The 17,646-nt window shown below is 44.7% G+C and overlaps 1 protein-coding gene across 15 annotated transcripts in view; it reads right to left on the reverse strand.

The window, feature by feature from the left end:
- Positions 1 to 5,926: 5,926 nt before the first annotated feature.
- Positions 5,927 to 17,646, reverse strand: part of CAMK2G (calcium/calmodulin dependent protein kinase II gamma) — a 120,195-nt gene continuing 108,475 nt past the window's right edge. For 6 of the 15 annotated variants that reach the window (XM_063339285.1, XM_063339287.1, XM_063339289.1 and 3 more), the window contains 6 exons: positions 15,518 to 15,631; positions 13,739 to 13,864; positions 11,154 to 11,229; positions 10,562 to 10,656; positions 9,218 to 9,463; positions 5,927 to 6,662 (listed from right to left, as the gene is read on the reverse strand). In XM_063339285.1, the coding sequence (XP_063195355.1) occupies positions 9,231 to 9,463; positions 10,562 to 10,656; positions 11,154 to 11,229; positions 13,739 to 13,864; positions 15,518 to 15,631 (644 nt within the window). In that variant the 3' untranslated portion in view covers positions 5,927 to 6,662; positions 9,218 to 9,230. The remainder of the gene's footprint in view (positions 6,663 to 9,217; positions 9,464 to 10,561; positions 10,657 to 11,153; positions 11,230 to 13,738; positions 13,865 to 15,517; positions 15,632 to 17,646) is intronic. The other 9 variants (XM_063339295.1, XM_063339296.1, XM_063339299.1 and 6 more) reach the window with 2 other exon arrangements.

The following is a 17,646-nucleotide window of genomic DNA, read 5'->3' on the forward strand; positions in this document are numbered from 1 at the left end:
GTCTTTCCAGCTACCTCGTATGTAGCTTTCTCTATCCACTTACAAGACCCCTTTAATTCCACCTTGCATCTCCGCTCTCTTCCCCACACCAGCCTCCTCACACTCCAAACCTCTCCAAGTGCTTGGCTTCATTACTCCCTTACCACCTTCCAGGCTATCGCATTGCTCTGTGCCTATTGCACTTAGCACGTGCTGTCCCTGCTAACATTGCATTTCTCTGAAGCACCTTTTTCTCCTTCCTAAGCTTACATAAACAAACCAACAATCCTTCCCTGGATATTCAAGTAAAAAAATGAGTTACAATGAATATTTCTATTTGCCCACTCCTATTTATGTTTTAATGAGTCAGGAAGCCTGTTTTTTTCGAAAGGGAAGGTCAAAGTATAATGCTGTATAAGAGATTAAACACGTTACTGCTTATGTGGAAGCTCAATGAAGTATTTCCAATAGATATGGAAGATTTTTACTGATATAGTAACAGATTAGAAGGTCTTTAAACTTGCTCACATGATATTTAAAATAATTTCAACATTAATACTATTTTGGAATGAACAAAGCTGAAATCTGTTCACAATTCTTAAAACCATTTAAGACTATTTCAGAATTTGGGCCTTTTTTATACAAGAAAAATACTGTAAATCCAAAGCAATGAATTTCAAATGACACGAGCAGAACATATCCTTCTTGCACAAGTACTTTTTTTCAGTTTATTTTGAACTTCTAAACATGTAGTAAGAAACAACCAAATAAATAATAGCTTTCTGGAACAGGAACAACCATACAGCAGCAGCACTGCTATAGCTACAGATACAACCTATAGGATGTTCCAATGTAAAGGAGGCCTCTGAAGCACAGCATTGATGCCATTTTTGCAGTCTATCCTCCGTTGGCATGAACACTACACTTCTCCACAGAACCATGCAGGAGAAATAAGTCGTGATGAGAGAGTACGTCATCCCAACAAGAACGAGCCAAATTCCAACTCTGCCAATACATTGTGGTAGGATGGATTAACACAAAAGGTTTTCTGTGAATAAATGTCGTCCTGCCCATCATTCATAGGTAATTATGGGGAGCAAAATTATCTAAATTGTCACAGATGAGAGGCAACAAGCTTTCCCTCTCACCCCATCCACCTGTGCTTTAGAGGACCCCACTGTGGTGTACGGAACTTTCAGACTGAGACTTTATTGACCTAATTGGTTTTGCATCGTTCCACTGTGGCCAGGTTGTCTTAAAACCCACGAGCATATGCATTTTTGTTTTCTAAAACTTGCTAAGTATAAAGGAAATTGCTTGATTAAAATTCTTCATGATACTATTCAGCAGCAAATTCCTATTCCTTACCGGCAGGCAGGGCTTTCCTGCAGGTGAGGAGATCTCAGGCACTAAAGATCTCAAGGGAAAAATTCATAACCCTCCACTCAAGCCACTTTAAGAGCCCCCAAGGACCACCTTTCCCAACTCTGAAATAAATTTATACCAAACCCAAATAAACAAGCATTCCAGGTGCATTAGTCTCCAGTCCCAAACCTTTCAAATTCTCAGGGGGCGGGGAAAAACGCCACCTGTGATGTGCAGCAGCAATACCACCCAGCTGCTCTGCGTCACTGTTCATCAGCCTCTTCCAGTGGTTTCTACAGAGGTCAGTCTCGTTATCTGCATGGACAGACGGGAAAGCTGAAGTAGAGAGTACACAAGTGGCTTGTCTGCAGTTGCTCCGCAGAGCCCTAGCAAAACTAGAAACAGATTGCAAATCTCACAACTGCTAGTCAGATGCTCTGTTCGTTTGTCTATGTTATCAGTTACACATAAGTAAAAGGTAATGGTTTTCATAACAAAACGGAAAGGATATCAACACTCAAGGTCCAGCTCTGCTCGTGCTTCTCCCCACCTGTCACACATACTACAGCATAAAAGCGTCCTCCCAGACTTTGTGCTGCTAGCCCAGCAAGTGAGAGCACACCAATCCTACCTTAAAGGGAAATCTGATTTGGGCACAAATAAAAGCCACCATCAATCACAGGTCTCCCATAGAGCAATCAACCTAGATGTACAAGCCTGCACAGGCACATATTGGGAGAGAGGGACGGAACTTAGAAAACCATACTCAGACATTTCTCTTAGGAAGGAAGATGGCAAAATACCATCCAACACGAAAAGCAGATTTTAATCAGATACGGCATACTACAAAGTAAGTTTCTGAGAATATCCCTGGTTGATAGCTCAATACTGGAGCTATCACATTGCAGATAAGTAGCATTTCTGATCCCCGCTGTCAGCTAAAACATAAGACAGGCACCCCTCCTGGAGCACAGTCTATCCCATAGGTACATTTTTTCAGTGTCCCGGCCCAAGACTAATAGAGGACCTGCAAGTGGTAAAGGCACATACAGTACAGCTAAAATGGAACACCATTCACCTTTTCTAAATGTACTTAAATTACACACATACACGGGAACCCTCTGAAAGGCCCCATATATATGCTACATAAATATTCTTGACATAAGCATTAGTCCGACTATTGTGCTTTCAGTAAGTGTTTAAATGACTCTTGTCCTGATTAACAGAGCTACTAAGAAATGGGAAATCATCACTAGCTTTATGGGTAACTTCGTAGTGTATATTGGATCATACTGCAATGTTTCTTCAAAGATCATTAAGATATGATGAACTGCTTCAGGAGAGGCCTTACCTGATGAGTGATGCTGCCTTGGATGTCAGAAATGATAGCAGAACCTCTCTTTGCTACTGTAATAGCTGGAGTTATCTCTCCTGGCCAGGAACAGATTGTCTTCAGGCCCAGTGAAGTGGGCTGTAAAACTCTTACCTTCTCCCTTTAACCACTAAGGACAATTTTCCTCTTGTTTCATCAGGCAGCAAAAGCAATCATCTCTTTAAGCAGCAGTAACTGACACCTATTTGCTAGGTAATTGCTGCAGTTAGAGGGGATTAAGCACACTGAACTCTCTTTCGGTGATAAGGCAAAGCCACCCCTGCAGCGCCTCCCAGATGCACCTGAGAAGAGCTCAGGGGAGAGGGAGGCCAGCCGAGCTGGGGGCACACATGCCAGCTAGCCCCTCAGCCGTACCTGCAGCCAGTACGAAAACAAGATGGGTATCCCCAGTGCAATCCCAGCGGGAACTCTGCCAGACGCCACACATGCTCAGCTGCCGCAAGGCCAGCAGGAGCAGGACACGGAGAAGCACACAAGCACCTCTGTCCCACCCAGACCAGCTGGGAAGGGGGCTCAGCAGAAGGCAAGAGCAGCACCCTGCAGGCTCAGCCCAAACAGTACAACGTGGGAAATAAAAGTAAAATGCCAAATCAGTGAAGGCCCAAATGGAACAAAGCCTACCCAATGCAGCTTAAATGAAATGCTAATAACAAGTGGCAGTATAGAGCCAAAACACGCTAAATCCATCTAACTTCAACTTCTGTTCATAAATCATGCTAGACCAGGCAAATTTGTACAGGTGAGTGGTTTGATCTGTGCCTCCGCCGAGCATCCCGTCTAGGACACAAAATACGCTAGAGCTGCCACCCAACTTACGTTCAGCACATTTACATCAGGCAAACCTAATGGCAAGATGGCTTCTCCCACACAGAGCCTGAAATATTGCTGAGGAAAAGAAAGTCCAAGGAAGGAAGTAGCAGCATCGGCTTGCCAGGGGTTAGGCGATCAGGAACAGAAGCAACATTTCCCTGTTATCCCGTAGTCTGCCAGGGGAATGCCATAAAGTTCATTTTAACAGGTTCTGTTGCCCCTTTGTTTTTATTAATGCTAATATTTTTTCATTTTTCCTTTTTAAACATGACATTTTTAAATCACATGATTTACTGACATAAAAAACCCAAACCTTTGCAGATTGATCCTTATCGCACAAGTGCCAATTCCACATTGTCCCATGGTTTAAGAAAAAAATGTGACACTCAAAAACGTTGCACTGTTTAAATGTTATTTTATTAAATATCTTCAGTTCAAGGTTTCATTGTAACAAAGCTATGAAGGTTCTACCAACATTCAGACCAAACAAACAAACACTAGCTAACTTTAATTATTTCTATATCATGCAAAAATTCTGCATCAAATGCCTTCCATTTCCTGTTTAAAATGTGATATTTATAATATATATTATATAGATGCTTATATTAGCCCCATAAGAGAACATTAAGAATGCTAAAGGTGTACAGCTGTGTTTGATAATGGCCATACCAAGCTAAGGTTCTCATTAACTTAAAAGGAAACAAAACAAACTAAAAACCCAAAAGAGAGTTTGTCTCCAAGACTGTGCAAAAACTAAAACCCCAACAGTTCTGTTCTTTTTAAATTTTCTCTGAAAGATGCAGATACTTAATACAGAGGGTTTTCTTTTTAATTATTAATAATCATCAGGTAAAGAGACAAGGAAGATCAGACCTAAAGAAGGCATGCATAATGTTTTGTATTTATCTTTTTAAAATGGCATAATTGTAATCTCCTGTTTGCTCTCTCTTTGTGGCTTTAAAAAAAAAAAGTCTGAATAAAATATCAAGGCTTTTCACTTTTCCACTTCACTCACTGGCTTAGTGCTGTCTTAAAAACGTTTCAAAATAATAAAATCTAGTGTTTGCTCCCCATGGGTTCAATCCCCACGCTCCTCCCTGGGGTGGTGGAGGGAGGAAGAAAAGCTCAGACAAACCGGGGAAGTGCGGATGGTCTTTTCCTTCATCACGGATTAAACTGATCTAATCCTGGTGTGGGATAGCACCTCTCTAACAACGGGAGCAGAGATCTGTCTGTTGCAAAGCGACAGCTCCAGTTTGTGCAACAGCTTTTATTTTCTGTTGAATAAGGATTAAAATTCCAAATTGGGTTTCTTCTCCTCCGTAGTCTGTAAAAAGGTTGCCTCGCACTTAGTATGCTGTCAATGCAATCACTTTAACTCCCTCACAAGATCCACAAAATTATTAGGGGTAGACAGAAATTCAGGTAAAAGCCCATCCCAACTTCTGCAAGTGATGCCTTCCCTTGGTCAAGACAAATCCTACCGGGTCCGCCAGAAAGGCTGTTTTCTTCTTGGGGTTAGGCTCCCTCCTTGGTAAGGTCAACAAAACACTGCCACCTTCCCCACCCAGTGAATAAAGGAAATAGACTCCTTCTGCAGCAAAGAAAAGAAAGGAAGATGACTTGGCCCAAAGGACAAACATCAGATCACATGTGCTAATTCCCTTTCCCCTCTGCTTCATGAGGTATCCTCTAACACCCAGAGGCAACACAGGGAGGTGGCCTGGAGTCCTTCGGGCTACCGCTTTTGAGGTTCTGATCTGATAGTTTTCTGTGTTACAACATCACTGTAAAAAATAGAAAAATTACCCAAATAAACACTAGGAAACATGACACTTACAAACATCAGATGGGTTATAGTGGTGGGGAGAAGCACCTGGCTGGGGCTGCTGGCTCCCACTGCTATTTCACTCGGAGACCAAACAAATCAAACAGGAGGCCAGGTAACCCCTTTAATTCTATGGGTGCATATATTTCAGTATAAAAAACACACGCTATTTATGCCTCATATAGGAGTGTATGTGCAAGTCTTCATGAAGAACATAACACTAAGTTTTTTGTCTGCTTCCTAAGGAACACGTGTTCTGCAGCACTGTGGATCCCAACTATGCTACTAGAAAGGAAAAAAAAAAAAAATAGAAAATCCCATACATGTACCCTCTTCCTCTAGAATCTCTGCTCTTAATGCAATGCTTTTTTTGTTAAATTAAATAAGCTGGCTTCAAACCTCCATGTTTGGCCAGGTAGTGGCTGTTTCTAAAACCAGTATCACTGAAGAGCAAGCTTCTATTTAAGTTATATTCACTTAAACCCATTTTTTAATCCCTACTTCCACCTTTAGTTTTAAATCAACATCCCATTTTGTTTTTTTTTCTTAAAAAAAAAAAAAAAAAAAAAAAAGAAGAGTCCGTTTTGGGATCCAGCAGCTGAGCAACCAGCTTTCCATAGCGTTCTTGCTGTGCAGGAATTGAAGAAGAAACTCAGGCTGAAGTCAGTCTGCCGGGCAACAGGAAGAGAAGCGCCTCCTCTCTCTCGAACCCCAAGTCTTCACACAGGCTCCTCTGGGGTCTCCTCGCCACCTCTCACTGACTGAAGTCGCAGCACAGCCTGAATGTGATGTTAACTTCCACCGTGGCTTTGTGGAGCACAGTTCAGCCACCCGCTGCTCAAGCCGCCTCCTTTTTTGCTCTCCCTCTCTTTCTCTCTCCTTCACTTTTGCTTTCCCCCTCACTTCATTTCTGAAAGATGTTCCAGCTGCTGCCATTTTCTTAGCCCTGGGGGAGGGGGCATGTTGGATAATCTGTCATTTATTTAGCATTATTCCTGTTTTTTATTATTTTATACAAACAACATGTCTTTTTTTTTTTTTTTTTTAGATTTAAAAACACCTTCGTACAGCAGAAACAGACACGATGGATCCATGGAAAACAACAGAAAGGCAGCGCCCGGAGCATCAGATGCATGCAGGGTTTCGTGCATTTGGCTGCTGCCTGTTTGTAATTTGTATTATTTTTTTTTTAACGTCAAAACAGACATGACCGTTGCTGTCACTCAGGCACTCCAGAGCTGCTTGCTAAGAAGATATTGCCCTCCAGCTGAGTATCTCCACAAGTTGCTGCAGTCAGGAAGAGGTAGGGTCCACCCAGAAAGGAGAGGTGAGAACGGGATGGAAGATGGAAGGAAATAAAGCCAAACATTAGCTGCACACGATTAATAAAACATATTTTCTACAGGCTAATTATTTGGTGCAGGCAGAAACCCTTCCTAACACAACCCAGAGCGGGGCTCGTGAGGAGAGCCCTGAAGACAAGAGGCACACACTTTCTCTTCCAGGTGGCTGAGGGTGCCAATGAAAATGAACTACTCGCTGAAATTAATTACTTGGTTGGAGCAGACTTGGGCCCACTGTCCAACAGTGACATGTCCCGCAAGTTGAAGATGTTTCCCGAGGGGTGATCTTAACAAACAGTTTCCGCCTCACTTCCAATTGGCTTTTGCCTTGAACTGAAAGATCATTCTTTTTTTTTTTTTTTATTTAGTCCTCAGTAATTTAGCCTCTGAGTGTTCCTACTATTTAAACAAATGTATGAGCTTTTCTGCAGTTCTGCAAAGTTGTAGCCCTAATGACTGCTTTTAGAGAGGCTCCTCCTGGCTAATCTTCTTGTGTCAAATTTCTGGATTTATTTTGATCAGTTTTAAGTTTGGGGTTTTTTCTTGTTTGATTAGCATTGTCCTGTCATGAAAGCGTAGCCAAAAATCTTCTCTCTACCATTTCTTAGTTTGCAAGTCTTTGTCGCAAACTCTCTTATTAGTCTTTTCCCTTCTGTGTTCCTACTCTCTCCTTACACAGAAGTCCTCTGATTAACCTCAAACTTCTTTTACAGCTGCAGTTCCCTTTCGAGATGACTTACCCAAAACTGAACTCTGCCTTCCAGGTGAAAAGGCAAGCCACCAATTTCTATTTAAGCATTCTTATGCATCTCATTCCTTCTTCAACCTTACCCTTCACTGCACATGGGCCAATGCTGCTCCAAAATGATTCAATGTGTTCAGATGGGGGCTGCCCACACTGACCCCACTCATAACTGCACGTGGTTACACCTCCTTCAGAACCCAGAAATGCACACAAATATTTCAACTTCAATTTAGTTCATAGGTTTTAAAAAATATTGTTTTAACCAACAGTTTGTGGTTTGGAAATGGCTTCTGCTCTGCACTTTTCAGAAACCCTCCAGCACATACTTTTGGAGGAGGTGCAACATTTCAGCAGCAAAGTCAAGGAAACACACCTCTTCTGTAGCAGCTAAGACTCTCCCCTCCTAAGCTTCCTGAGAATTCCTAGGCATAGCCACTGAGACATACCAATCTTTAATTTAATAATTTCTTCTGCATCATTTTTGGACTATATCCAGGACAGAAGTCTCCCTCAGCATCTCTTTGATAAAAACTGATACAAGTAAATTATTTTTTGTTTCCCTGCAAAGGCTTTATCCTGCTTGCTGCCTTACTCCCTGGAAATTCAGCTGATTGTCCAGCTCTCTGGAAAGCTTCCCTGCTTCTGGTGCCCCCAACTGGCTTTTGCTTTTCAAATTCCATCTGTGACCTCTGCAGTTTGCTTGTGATAGTTCACATTCCTTCCTGTTGCCTTCAGTAGGGTTGAATCTCTCCCAACACATAAGAATAAAAACTGCTCTTGGCTTAGTCCCAAGTACTACACAAGACTAGGACTCAAGTACTAACCATACTTGAGTGGTTAATCCTCAAATGACCACATTGAAAAAAGCTTGTCTCCCGGGTGCAGATGTTTTTTGTGATTGCTCTTAAATAGAAAATCTTTAATATAAAGGTCCTAAGATTAGGAAACTTCAATCTTTATACTGAAGGCGACACATGCTTCAGCATAAAACGAAAGGAGGCAGAAAGATTTTGTACATCTAACTAAAAGAAACCAGTAAGGCAATAAACAGGAATGCCTAAATGATGCAGAAGTAAGTGGATCTGCTGTTCTTCAGGAGCAAGCAACAATAGTTTCTTCATGTCAAATTTTATAACCAAACTTTCCTCCAATGCTGAATTGTGGCAAGCTAATTGGGAGATATTTTAAATCCTCCAAATCCTTAGTTGTTTAGATTTTTTTTTTCCCCTCTGAGTTTTCTCAACATCGTACACTAAATAGCTTCTGCCGATCAGAAAATAGGTAGTAAAATTTATATGAATAAATCTTTACCGTTATGGCATAGAAATTGTTCTGTATAGATTTTACAATATCCTCTCTACAATACGACATCCTCATCAAAGAAGTTCTCTGAAATCACCAGCGTGTAAAAGGTAGACCCCTGACACCTGGGAAACAGTGAACCTGTGCACAGCATGAGATACTCTTCCTCTCTGCTCTGGATTAGCAGGGAGGAAGCACTGGTGCTACAAGGGTAGCTGGGCTCAGAAACAACCGCCTGGCACACGACTCCAGTTTGTCAAGAGTGGCAGATAATCCTACTGAGTCCAGAGGACAGGGCTTAGAGAAAGGAACACCAACTGATCAGCAGTAGTTTTTAGCCTACAACTAAAAATGCTCCTCTCACCACCAGCTAAACAGCCTGCAATACTGAATTCCCACATCCAGCAGCCTTAGCTGTGTGTACGATATACTCTTTCCCCAATAGTCCATACCCGTATTTGATCCTCACTGGAGAGGTGCTGCAGGAGCTCCAGAGCAGTGGTAGTGGACGTTCAGCCACTTGCCATCTCGGCGGTGCCAGACACGGGTCTCTTCAGACTGCGTGGTGCGGGGCCGGCCTTGGCCATCGATGTACTGTGTTAGGCGGATGTACGCGATGCAGGCAGCATCTTCACCGATGACATGGACGTGGGGGTTCAGGATGGTGGTGTGTATTGGCTTGCTGTTCTTCGACAGTACTGGCAGAACATGCAAAACCATCAGCTTCATTTTACTAGTAAGAAGAAACAGCCCCCCACATCCTCCAACCTCTTTTATATTCTACTCACCTTCCACTGGTTTCTGGGATACAGTAAAAACTGCTCCCGCAATTTTCCAGGCAAAATCCAAGCAATTCTTTCCCCTGTCACCTGTTCTCCTTAGAAACTGCGTACTTTTTATTGCCTAGAATCCCCTGACTCCTTTGCTCCCACTTCTTCTGCAAAGCATACTCTCCACTTTTTCAACATCAGTGCTGCTATTTCTTCAGTTACAGGAAAAGATCTTTTAATTACAGAATGTTGCTGCAAAGGAGTCAATAATCAGGAGATCATTAAGCTAGGCCTGCACCAAATATGAGCAAGCCTCAGAGAAGTGTAAAAATCACTCCAGAACAGGCTTGGTCTCTGCACACTTAGAGCACTTGGCATTGCCTATTAAGGATCTTGACCTAACTGCCAAAATAAAACAAATAGAACACTTCAGGATTTAAATTTCAATTATTTCATCCTGTGGAAACATCCAGGAAGGGAGGCAAATCCACTAGTATAAATGATTTCTCCCAACCCCTTCTCCTGCTCCAGGCTGACAAGGTGACCCTTGTATCCACATAACAGGTTCATTACATGTTAGAGATCTGAAACCATCCAGGGAAAACTCAAAGTGAAGGCATGACTGATTTGTGCATGACTATCTTTATGTCTGACCATTCAGTATGTCTACCCCAAACATACATGTTGTTTCCATCAAAATATGCTCATTTTTTCCACTTCCATATCAGTAGGAAATCTGGTGCCTCAAACTTTTAAAGCTCCTGCAGTCCACGCTTAGAAAATATTTGCACCAGGCAAACTGTATGCCTAGAGTGAAGGGATCTGGGTGTTAGAATTGAAATTGTTGCTGGAAAAGGCTTTTCAGATAAAGCACGCTGGCTCTTTTGAATGCATCACAACTGATGCACAATCGAGTTCTTGCTGGTTCTGATAGCCAGTAAAAACAAGGGCAGTTTTCCCCCCAAAATGTGTCATAAAGGAAGATCAGAGAGAAAGCTGTTGGTGTTACCAAGTCTACCCACTCACAGTTCTCAAAGTAAAACTTATGGAAATCCATTCCTTCAACCAGGTTCCCCAGTGCTTCAGGTTCAAATGAGGTCAAGCCAGGATCACAGATTTTTCTGCAAAGGAAAGCACCACAGGCTTACAGTCTGCTTTTAAGCCCAAGGGCTATTTACACAATGAAGCGCTGGTACAGCGTTTAACTCACACCCTGTGTCCACCTAACTGTTTCCCTACTCCAAGGAGTAAATTCCTGGAGAACTCAGTCCTACTGCAGCAACGTGGAGTTAGTGCTAGTTGGCATTTCACATAAAACAAGCCTCTAGGTTTCTGGCTTTGCTTTTTTTTCCCTTTCTGTCCATACCACTGCCCTCCCCACTATGTTTCTTACGAAGTTAGAACATTTTCCTTCTGTCACTCCTGTTGCTGCTTGGGAACTGATTTCTACTTGATGTTCATTGAAAGAGCTCTACCTTCCTACCCTTAATGGATGGAGGCTAAAAAGCATAGAACTTTTTACCATTTCTGACTACATTAAAACTCTTCATACCCAGGAGCCAGAACATCGCTTGCACACAAACTGATAAACAACCTGTCAGAAGACATCTGTACTTACGTATAAGCATCAAAGTCTCCATTGTTGATGGCTTCTATCAGCTGCTCTGTTATCTTAATGATCTCTTGCTTACGCACTGCGAACAAGAAGAAAGAGCAATTTAACTGAGCATAAGACTTCAATGGGAATATGGGGCTACTGGGTGCTTCCTAACAAGCAATTTGCGGAGCACCATTAGTGTAGATCTCATAGGATGCTGCTCCCTGCATTCCGGAGATATGCAGTAATGACAGCCATCCACATGAGATGGGGCAGTGGTATGAAAGGGGAATGGTGATCCCATAATGCAGGGAGAAAGGAAATAAAGATGTCATATTACATTTTTTTCTTCTAGAAAGGTCTGAGGCACCAGAGGTGTCTCCTGAAGGACAGCCTGAGGTGCTTCTGGGGAGTCTGACCAATGAATGTCAGTGAACCTGCCAATGTGAAGCCCTTGTCTGGCAGCTTAAGATGTGGAAACCCTTCACCACAGCAGACGTATAAGAAATGGCCACCACACAGATTAAGGCAATTGGAAAAAGTCTCCCAACAACTTGCCTATCACCATCACCAATACCTCAAGACATTATGAATGCTGCAAACAAGCAACTGGGACATGTAGGGATGATTTCCGCAAGCTAGAAAGACAACCACAGCAGGATGGATGTATTGGATGAACAAGTCCTAGCTATATACTAGTGTGCGCTCCGTTCCTCAGGCAGTTCACTTCTGCCAATCCCTACGGCACAATTCTTTTCAGCACTGTGACAGCACTGCCATTAGCCCCACCCAGTGCTCTGGACTTCAAGACGAATGAAGACAGGGGCTAGCTGTCTACTGTTATTTGGCCAGCACCTCTGCACCCTCTTCTCTTACGTCTCCCGCAGCCGATTGCCCAGGCGCTGTCCCCTCTGAGATGTTCCATCAGTCGTGCTGATCTCAAGAGTCCTTAACACTCGCAAAGTTTGGGTCGGCTCTCTTAAATAACGCAATTCCAGTTCTACAACTGTATGTGCACCATATATATGCCTGAGCCTGTATACAAGCATTTAGGAGGTGCTATAGCACTATCTTCAATGTTACCAAATAATTTACAATTCCTACCACCAGAAGTGGAATTTATCTGTCCTTAGGCATCTAAAATGTAGGTGTCTAAAATGGAACCAATCACCTGACTGTTCCCCCTTTTAGGCCCTGAAAGAAATAGGAACTTCTGGAAGTCTCATCTGAGGCATCTCAGATGCCTACCATTAGGGGGGTGGTGTTTAAATGTTTAAATACAACCTACCATCTTTAGATGTCCAAGTCAGGGAAGCTGAATTCCACTCTAAATGCCAGAAGATGCTAGTCTGAACTGCCCTACCCTGCAAACTTTCATACACATGTGCATCTCATCCCACCATTGATAAGCACAGCTGAAGACCAACAAGATGGTAATCTCACTGCCTATGAAAGATGTTTACACCCACTCTAGAAATCAGTTAAGAGAATTATACTACCAGCCAGCCACAGAAACATCTCAGATAGGGGACAACTGGCTCATAATAGTAAGGGAGCTGGTTTTGCCACTCAGGGTGTATACATTTCCAGATGTCGAAAGACGTATACAGGGATTAGATCAAAACGACACAGGGAGCTACGTCTTTTGTGAAAATTGTCTTTACAAGCAAGTCGTCTGGAATTGCTTCTGCATGAAGCTGGGCTACCTGTTGTACCTCCCCACCATGCAGAGCACACACAAATGTGTGCAATGTCCGGGAGATGGACTCCACAGGAAAGGTTGCCCATTTGGGATGAGGGAGGAAATCTGCAGACCACAGCAACCATGTGCAGACTCGTCTCAAGGAGATTTGCACCCCCTTCCCAAGTGTCACTATGCAGCAGCATTGACCCTGTCCTTCAACAGAAGTCCATTCCATCAGACTGTGCTCGTCTTCTTGCTTTCACTACATGTCCCGAGCTACAACCAGCACGCAGGAGAGCTGTTTTTTCCAAAGGATGGAGGGCCTCGGGATGTCACGGGGGAAGGCATTTGTGCCTGCCACTCCTGATGAATCCACGGGGCCTCCAAGCTTACACTGCAGAGAGGCAAAAAGGGAGGCAAGCATGCACCAGCACAGATACGAGTGTGACTCACGGCTATTCCACTGTCTTTTTCGAGTGCCCTAAGAGGCAGCGCCGCCGCAGCCGCCCGCCAGCACCAGTACAGCCGGCAGGAGGCTGCAGTCGGGGACACCGCGGGGGCGGCGGGGCCCCCGGCAGTGCTTTTCGCGGCGTCCGGTTTGAACCGCGGGCCGGAGCTCACCCCTGGGCTCTCCTCCTCTCCCCGGCGGGGGCCGGGAGCCGGCGGGCCGGGCTTGGGGCTCCCCCGCTCCCCCCGCGGGGCCGCGGCTCCCCCCGGCGGCCGCCGCCGCTTCCTGCAGCCGGGAGCGGCCCCGGGAGCCGCCGGCACCAACCCCTCAGAGGGGCTGCTCCGAGCCTTCTCGGACGGACGAGGGGGGCGAAGGGCACGGAGGTGGAGCGAAGGAGGAGGGAGGGAGCTTTACATCTACGGTAACTAGTACTAGTTGCACTACTCCACTACTGCTACCCAGCTGCTAACTTACACGGTGCACGGTTAAGTACAAAGGGAACTACTGGAGTTAGCAAAGGCTCCGACCGAGCACGCTCTAACTCCAATGTCTGCCCTGGGCTGTCCCAGGCAAGAAGCTTCTCTTCACAAGACTTTGTAGCTGCAAAACAAATGTAAGCATTAAAATAATAAACAAACAAAAACCAGAAAGCAAAATAAAAACCAACAAAGAAGTACAAACACACACAGCCCCAACCCCGGTCGGCACACAGGGACATCCACATCCCAGCAGCCTCTACCCGCTCTCCTGCCTCTGTCACACATCAGCTGGGCCAGATACTGCTCAGAGGGGACCGCCCTGGCACCGGTGCAGGAGACCCCTCACAGCACAGTAGGAATCGCACTAATGCTGCTGGAGGTAGTTTGAGGGTGACCTAAAACACTGGTCGGAGTAGTGACAGAGCAGCATGAGGGCAAGTACGGGATGCAAGCGGAAGGGAAAAAAAGTAGGGCATCCAAATCACTGCAAACCTCAACTCGGAGGGGAGCGGGGTGGGAGAATGCTGCCCCACGTGGCAGAGAAGTTTTTTGGCACTCCTCAGCCTACCAAGCAGGGCCTTGCTATAAGCAAGAGGAAGGAGTTAATAAGAAAGCAGTGATGGACAGTTCACAGCAAAAAGGACTTCAGAAGAGATCATTTCCCTTCCGTTCTGGCTGGGCAAAACACCTTTCCCGTTGCACCTCACGAACCAGCAGTTTGACATCCTTAGGGCTACTTCAAAAGTAAGTAACAGAGAGGCTCCAAGTGCTGCATTGTGCGAGATGCAGGAAACGGGGGAAGGCAGACAGGAGGAGACAGAAGAGGGCATGCCTGCTCCTTCATTCAGACTGACCAGATGTTCCCAACTCACATTAAGGATCCTTCCATTATAGCTTAAAATAGTCAGGCAGCTAGTACGGTGTGTCTGTATAGGGGAAAGGCTGGGAATCCCACCTAGATTTTCTCTAACGTACTAGCTTTTTTCATATCCATTTTCAGAGGCAGCCACTTCAGGAGAGATCAGCCAGACAGTACTATAACTGGAGGACTAACCACAGTACCAGCTAACTGAGCTAGCAAGACAGACACCCCAGGTAAAGCTCACAACAGAGAAATGCTCCTCAGACCCCACATTATCCAGGGATTTTTCACTCAGAGCACCTGACAATGGATTCAGAAGTGCTGTGCGGTCTTCCAGCAGCCACGGCCTCCCTTCCAAAGCATCCTTCAAGCAGTCTGTAAACACTGGTTTTTGTTCCTTTTGTACTTCCCAAGCACCGTCCGTGTCTGGGGTGCTCAGAAGTTCTTGACAAGCGAGACTGAATGCAGCCTCGCATCCTCTCCACAAGCAGACCTGCACCACTGACCCCATTTACCACAAAGAGATGCAGTGACTTGCCCAAGGAAACCCGAAAAGGCAGCGTCTCTGCAGACAATGCCACGTCTCGCCCAGATGAAAGCAAGGGAATGAAATTAGCTAGGATGAGGTTCCGGGTGGTTTTTTGTTGTTTGGGTTTGGTTGTTTTTTGTTTTTTGTTTTGTTTTGTTTTTTTTCAAAAAGGGAAGGAAAGGTTTGGAAATTTTCAGTGTGCGAAAGAGGGTATCTTGTGGGAAGGGAGATGATTTCTTTTTGTTCTGGAGTACTGGAAATGAAAAATCAACGTTCTGGAAGGAAGTTGAGGAAAAGAAAAACCTTGGGGAAGGAGAAATGGGAAAGGTGGAGGGAGGGGGTGGGAAAAAAGATGCCGTGAAGCACTGCACCCCTGGACTTACTGGCTGAGAAACAGAGAGAAAGCTGGGATTGCATGGACTCAGTCTGTGTTTTGCTCTCACTGTGCCTCCGTCCTTCAAGCACTGAGCTGCCGTCCCCGGTGGAGAGAGGGGGAGCTAGCATGGCAGGGAATTAAAACACAAACACAAACAAAACACGCAAGTTCAGTAAATAAAAAAAGAGAAAGGAAACAGGAGAACATTAAAGAAACCACAATGCTGGGCACAAAACATGCAGGAGTATCCTCCAGGGCAAAGCCAAGTAGACAGCTCTACAACGTGGACCTGCTGTGCAATTTACAATGAGAGGGGAAGGGGGGACACTGCTTTTAGCCCCGCCACAGTGGAAACAGCATATCCCTGAGGCAACTGTCACTGATGGATTCTACACCACAGCAGAACAGATCTGCGTAACCTGTTTATTGAAAATAAGAAGTTGGCAGAGGAATTAATGGCACAAGCACTTCCCTTTTCCCAGAGTCATGGCTATGCAGAACGCCGAGAACTCCAACACCCCAAACCTTTTGCTCTATTTAGTTTTGCTCGAGTGCTTGCTTAGCTTAAACCATGGAGGGGCAGGAGGAACACTGGTGAACACTGCTACACTTAAAACGGGAAGCACTAAAATTACCAGAGCTGGCCATAGCACAAACCGTTACTGTGCAAGCTCCTTCCCCCCAACCACCATTCAAATGCTCCCTTCTATTAAAATCATAACAAAATTTTCTAACCTCTGCCAAAAAAAAAAAAAATTATCAGTTTTGATCTGCAGCAACACAGCCCTACACAATTCTTCACAGATTTAGCCCTGGCCAGCTGCCCTCCTTCCCCCCAACCTTCTGTTCCAGTCCTAGCCTTCCTCTCCTCACAGCATTTGTATTCCTGACTTACAGGACCCATTGGCTCAACTGGCTCAAGTCTGGGACCTCTTCGGAACAAAAGCTGCCAAAGGAGACAAGATTCTGGACAAATATCTGTTCTGGACAGATATCCAGCAGAGATTAGATAAATCAGTTTCATTACCACACTACAAAAACCATCCAGTCCCTTTCCCTCAAAGCTAGGTTCTTAAACCACGGATTACTCTTTGGCAAAAAGGTGGGAACTGGAATACTGTCCTGTAATGAGGTCAGGTCTTATCTGAAACAATCTGTATTGCAGAGCTTGCTCACTCACTGGCATGCGTTTCTGCTCCCTGTGACTCCTCAGAAGAGGAGCCAGCAGCTTGTGATAAGCCACAGGAAAAGCATCAGGAGCTAGCCCAGCTGACAGAGGTGACATTGCTGCCACACCACAGGGTCAGCATTGATTTTTCCCTGCATGTGTAACTCAGATTGACTACAGGGAGAACAGGAATACCTCTGCCTCAAAATGCAAACTATTAACACGTTTGCCTCAGAATGCAAATTGCATTCACTTATCCTGAACCTGCTCATTCAGGAAAACGTCTGCTCCATCCTTTAGGGAAGTCAGGAAAAGGGCAGCTGCTCAAACAATGTGAGCAGGTATGGGACTCGCAGCTCCTTGGTCTAAAGAGTTTTACAAGCACAGAATATTTATGATACGGTCACTGAAAGGTGTGAAATCCCTTCTCAGCCTCTCATTCTACCGATATCTCAGTCAAGAACACGAAAAAATAGTTTCCATTCATAGACAATAGACTGAGAATGATCTTCATCTTAGAAACCAAAATAGACTCAAAGACAAAAAAATAAAGTGTGTGCATGTCAGTACAGAGATTCTCAGAAAGAGGTGAGAAGGGAGACTGAGCAGGAACAGAGAGGTTTCAACTCCCTGTAACCTACAGGGAAGCACAAAACCACAACCAGACTCCAAACCTCAAGGGACTGGTAGGGATTTTCCAAGCCTAGAAATGGACTGGAGATGAACAGATTATGATATTTGCAAGAAGAGAATTCCAACTCTGAGACAAAAACAAGTTAGCTCAGGGCAAACAGTGTTTATATACCACAGAGGCCAAGTCAGCTGGTTCCCCAACGCATGGCCCCACTGTGACAGGAATGACAGCGTCATGGTGCATTTATGAACTGAGTCAGACACGGAAGTCTGGGAAGCTAGTTCAAGGCAACGATCGAATCTCGAGGATCCCCTGCCTGCGCTTAACTGTATCA

This window comes from Chroicocephalus ridibundus, chromosome 6 (genome assembly GCF_963924245.1).
Source record: "Chroicocephalus ridibundus chromosome 6, bChrRid1.1, whole genome shotgun sequence".
Classification (NCBI taxonomy): Eukaryota; Metazoa; Chordata; class Aves; order Charadriiformes; family Laridae; genus Chroicocephalus; species Chroicocephalus ridibundus.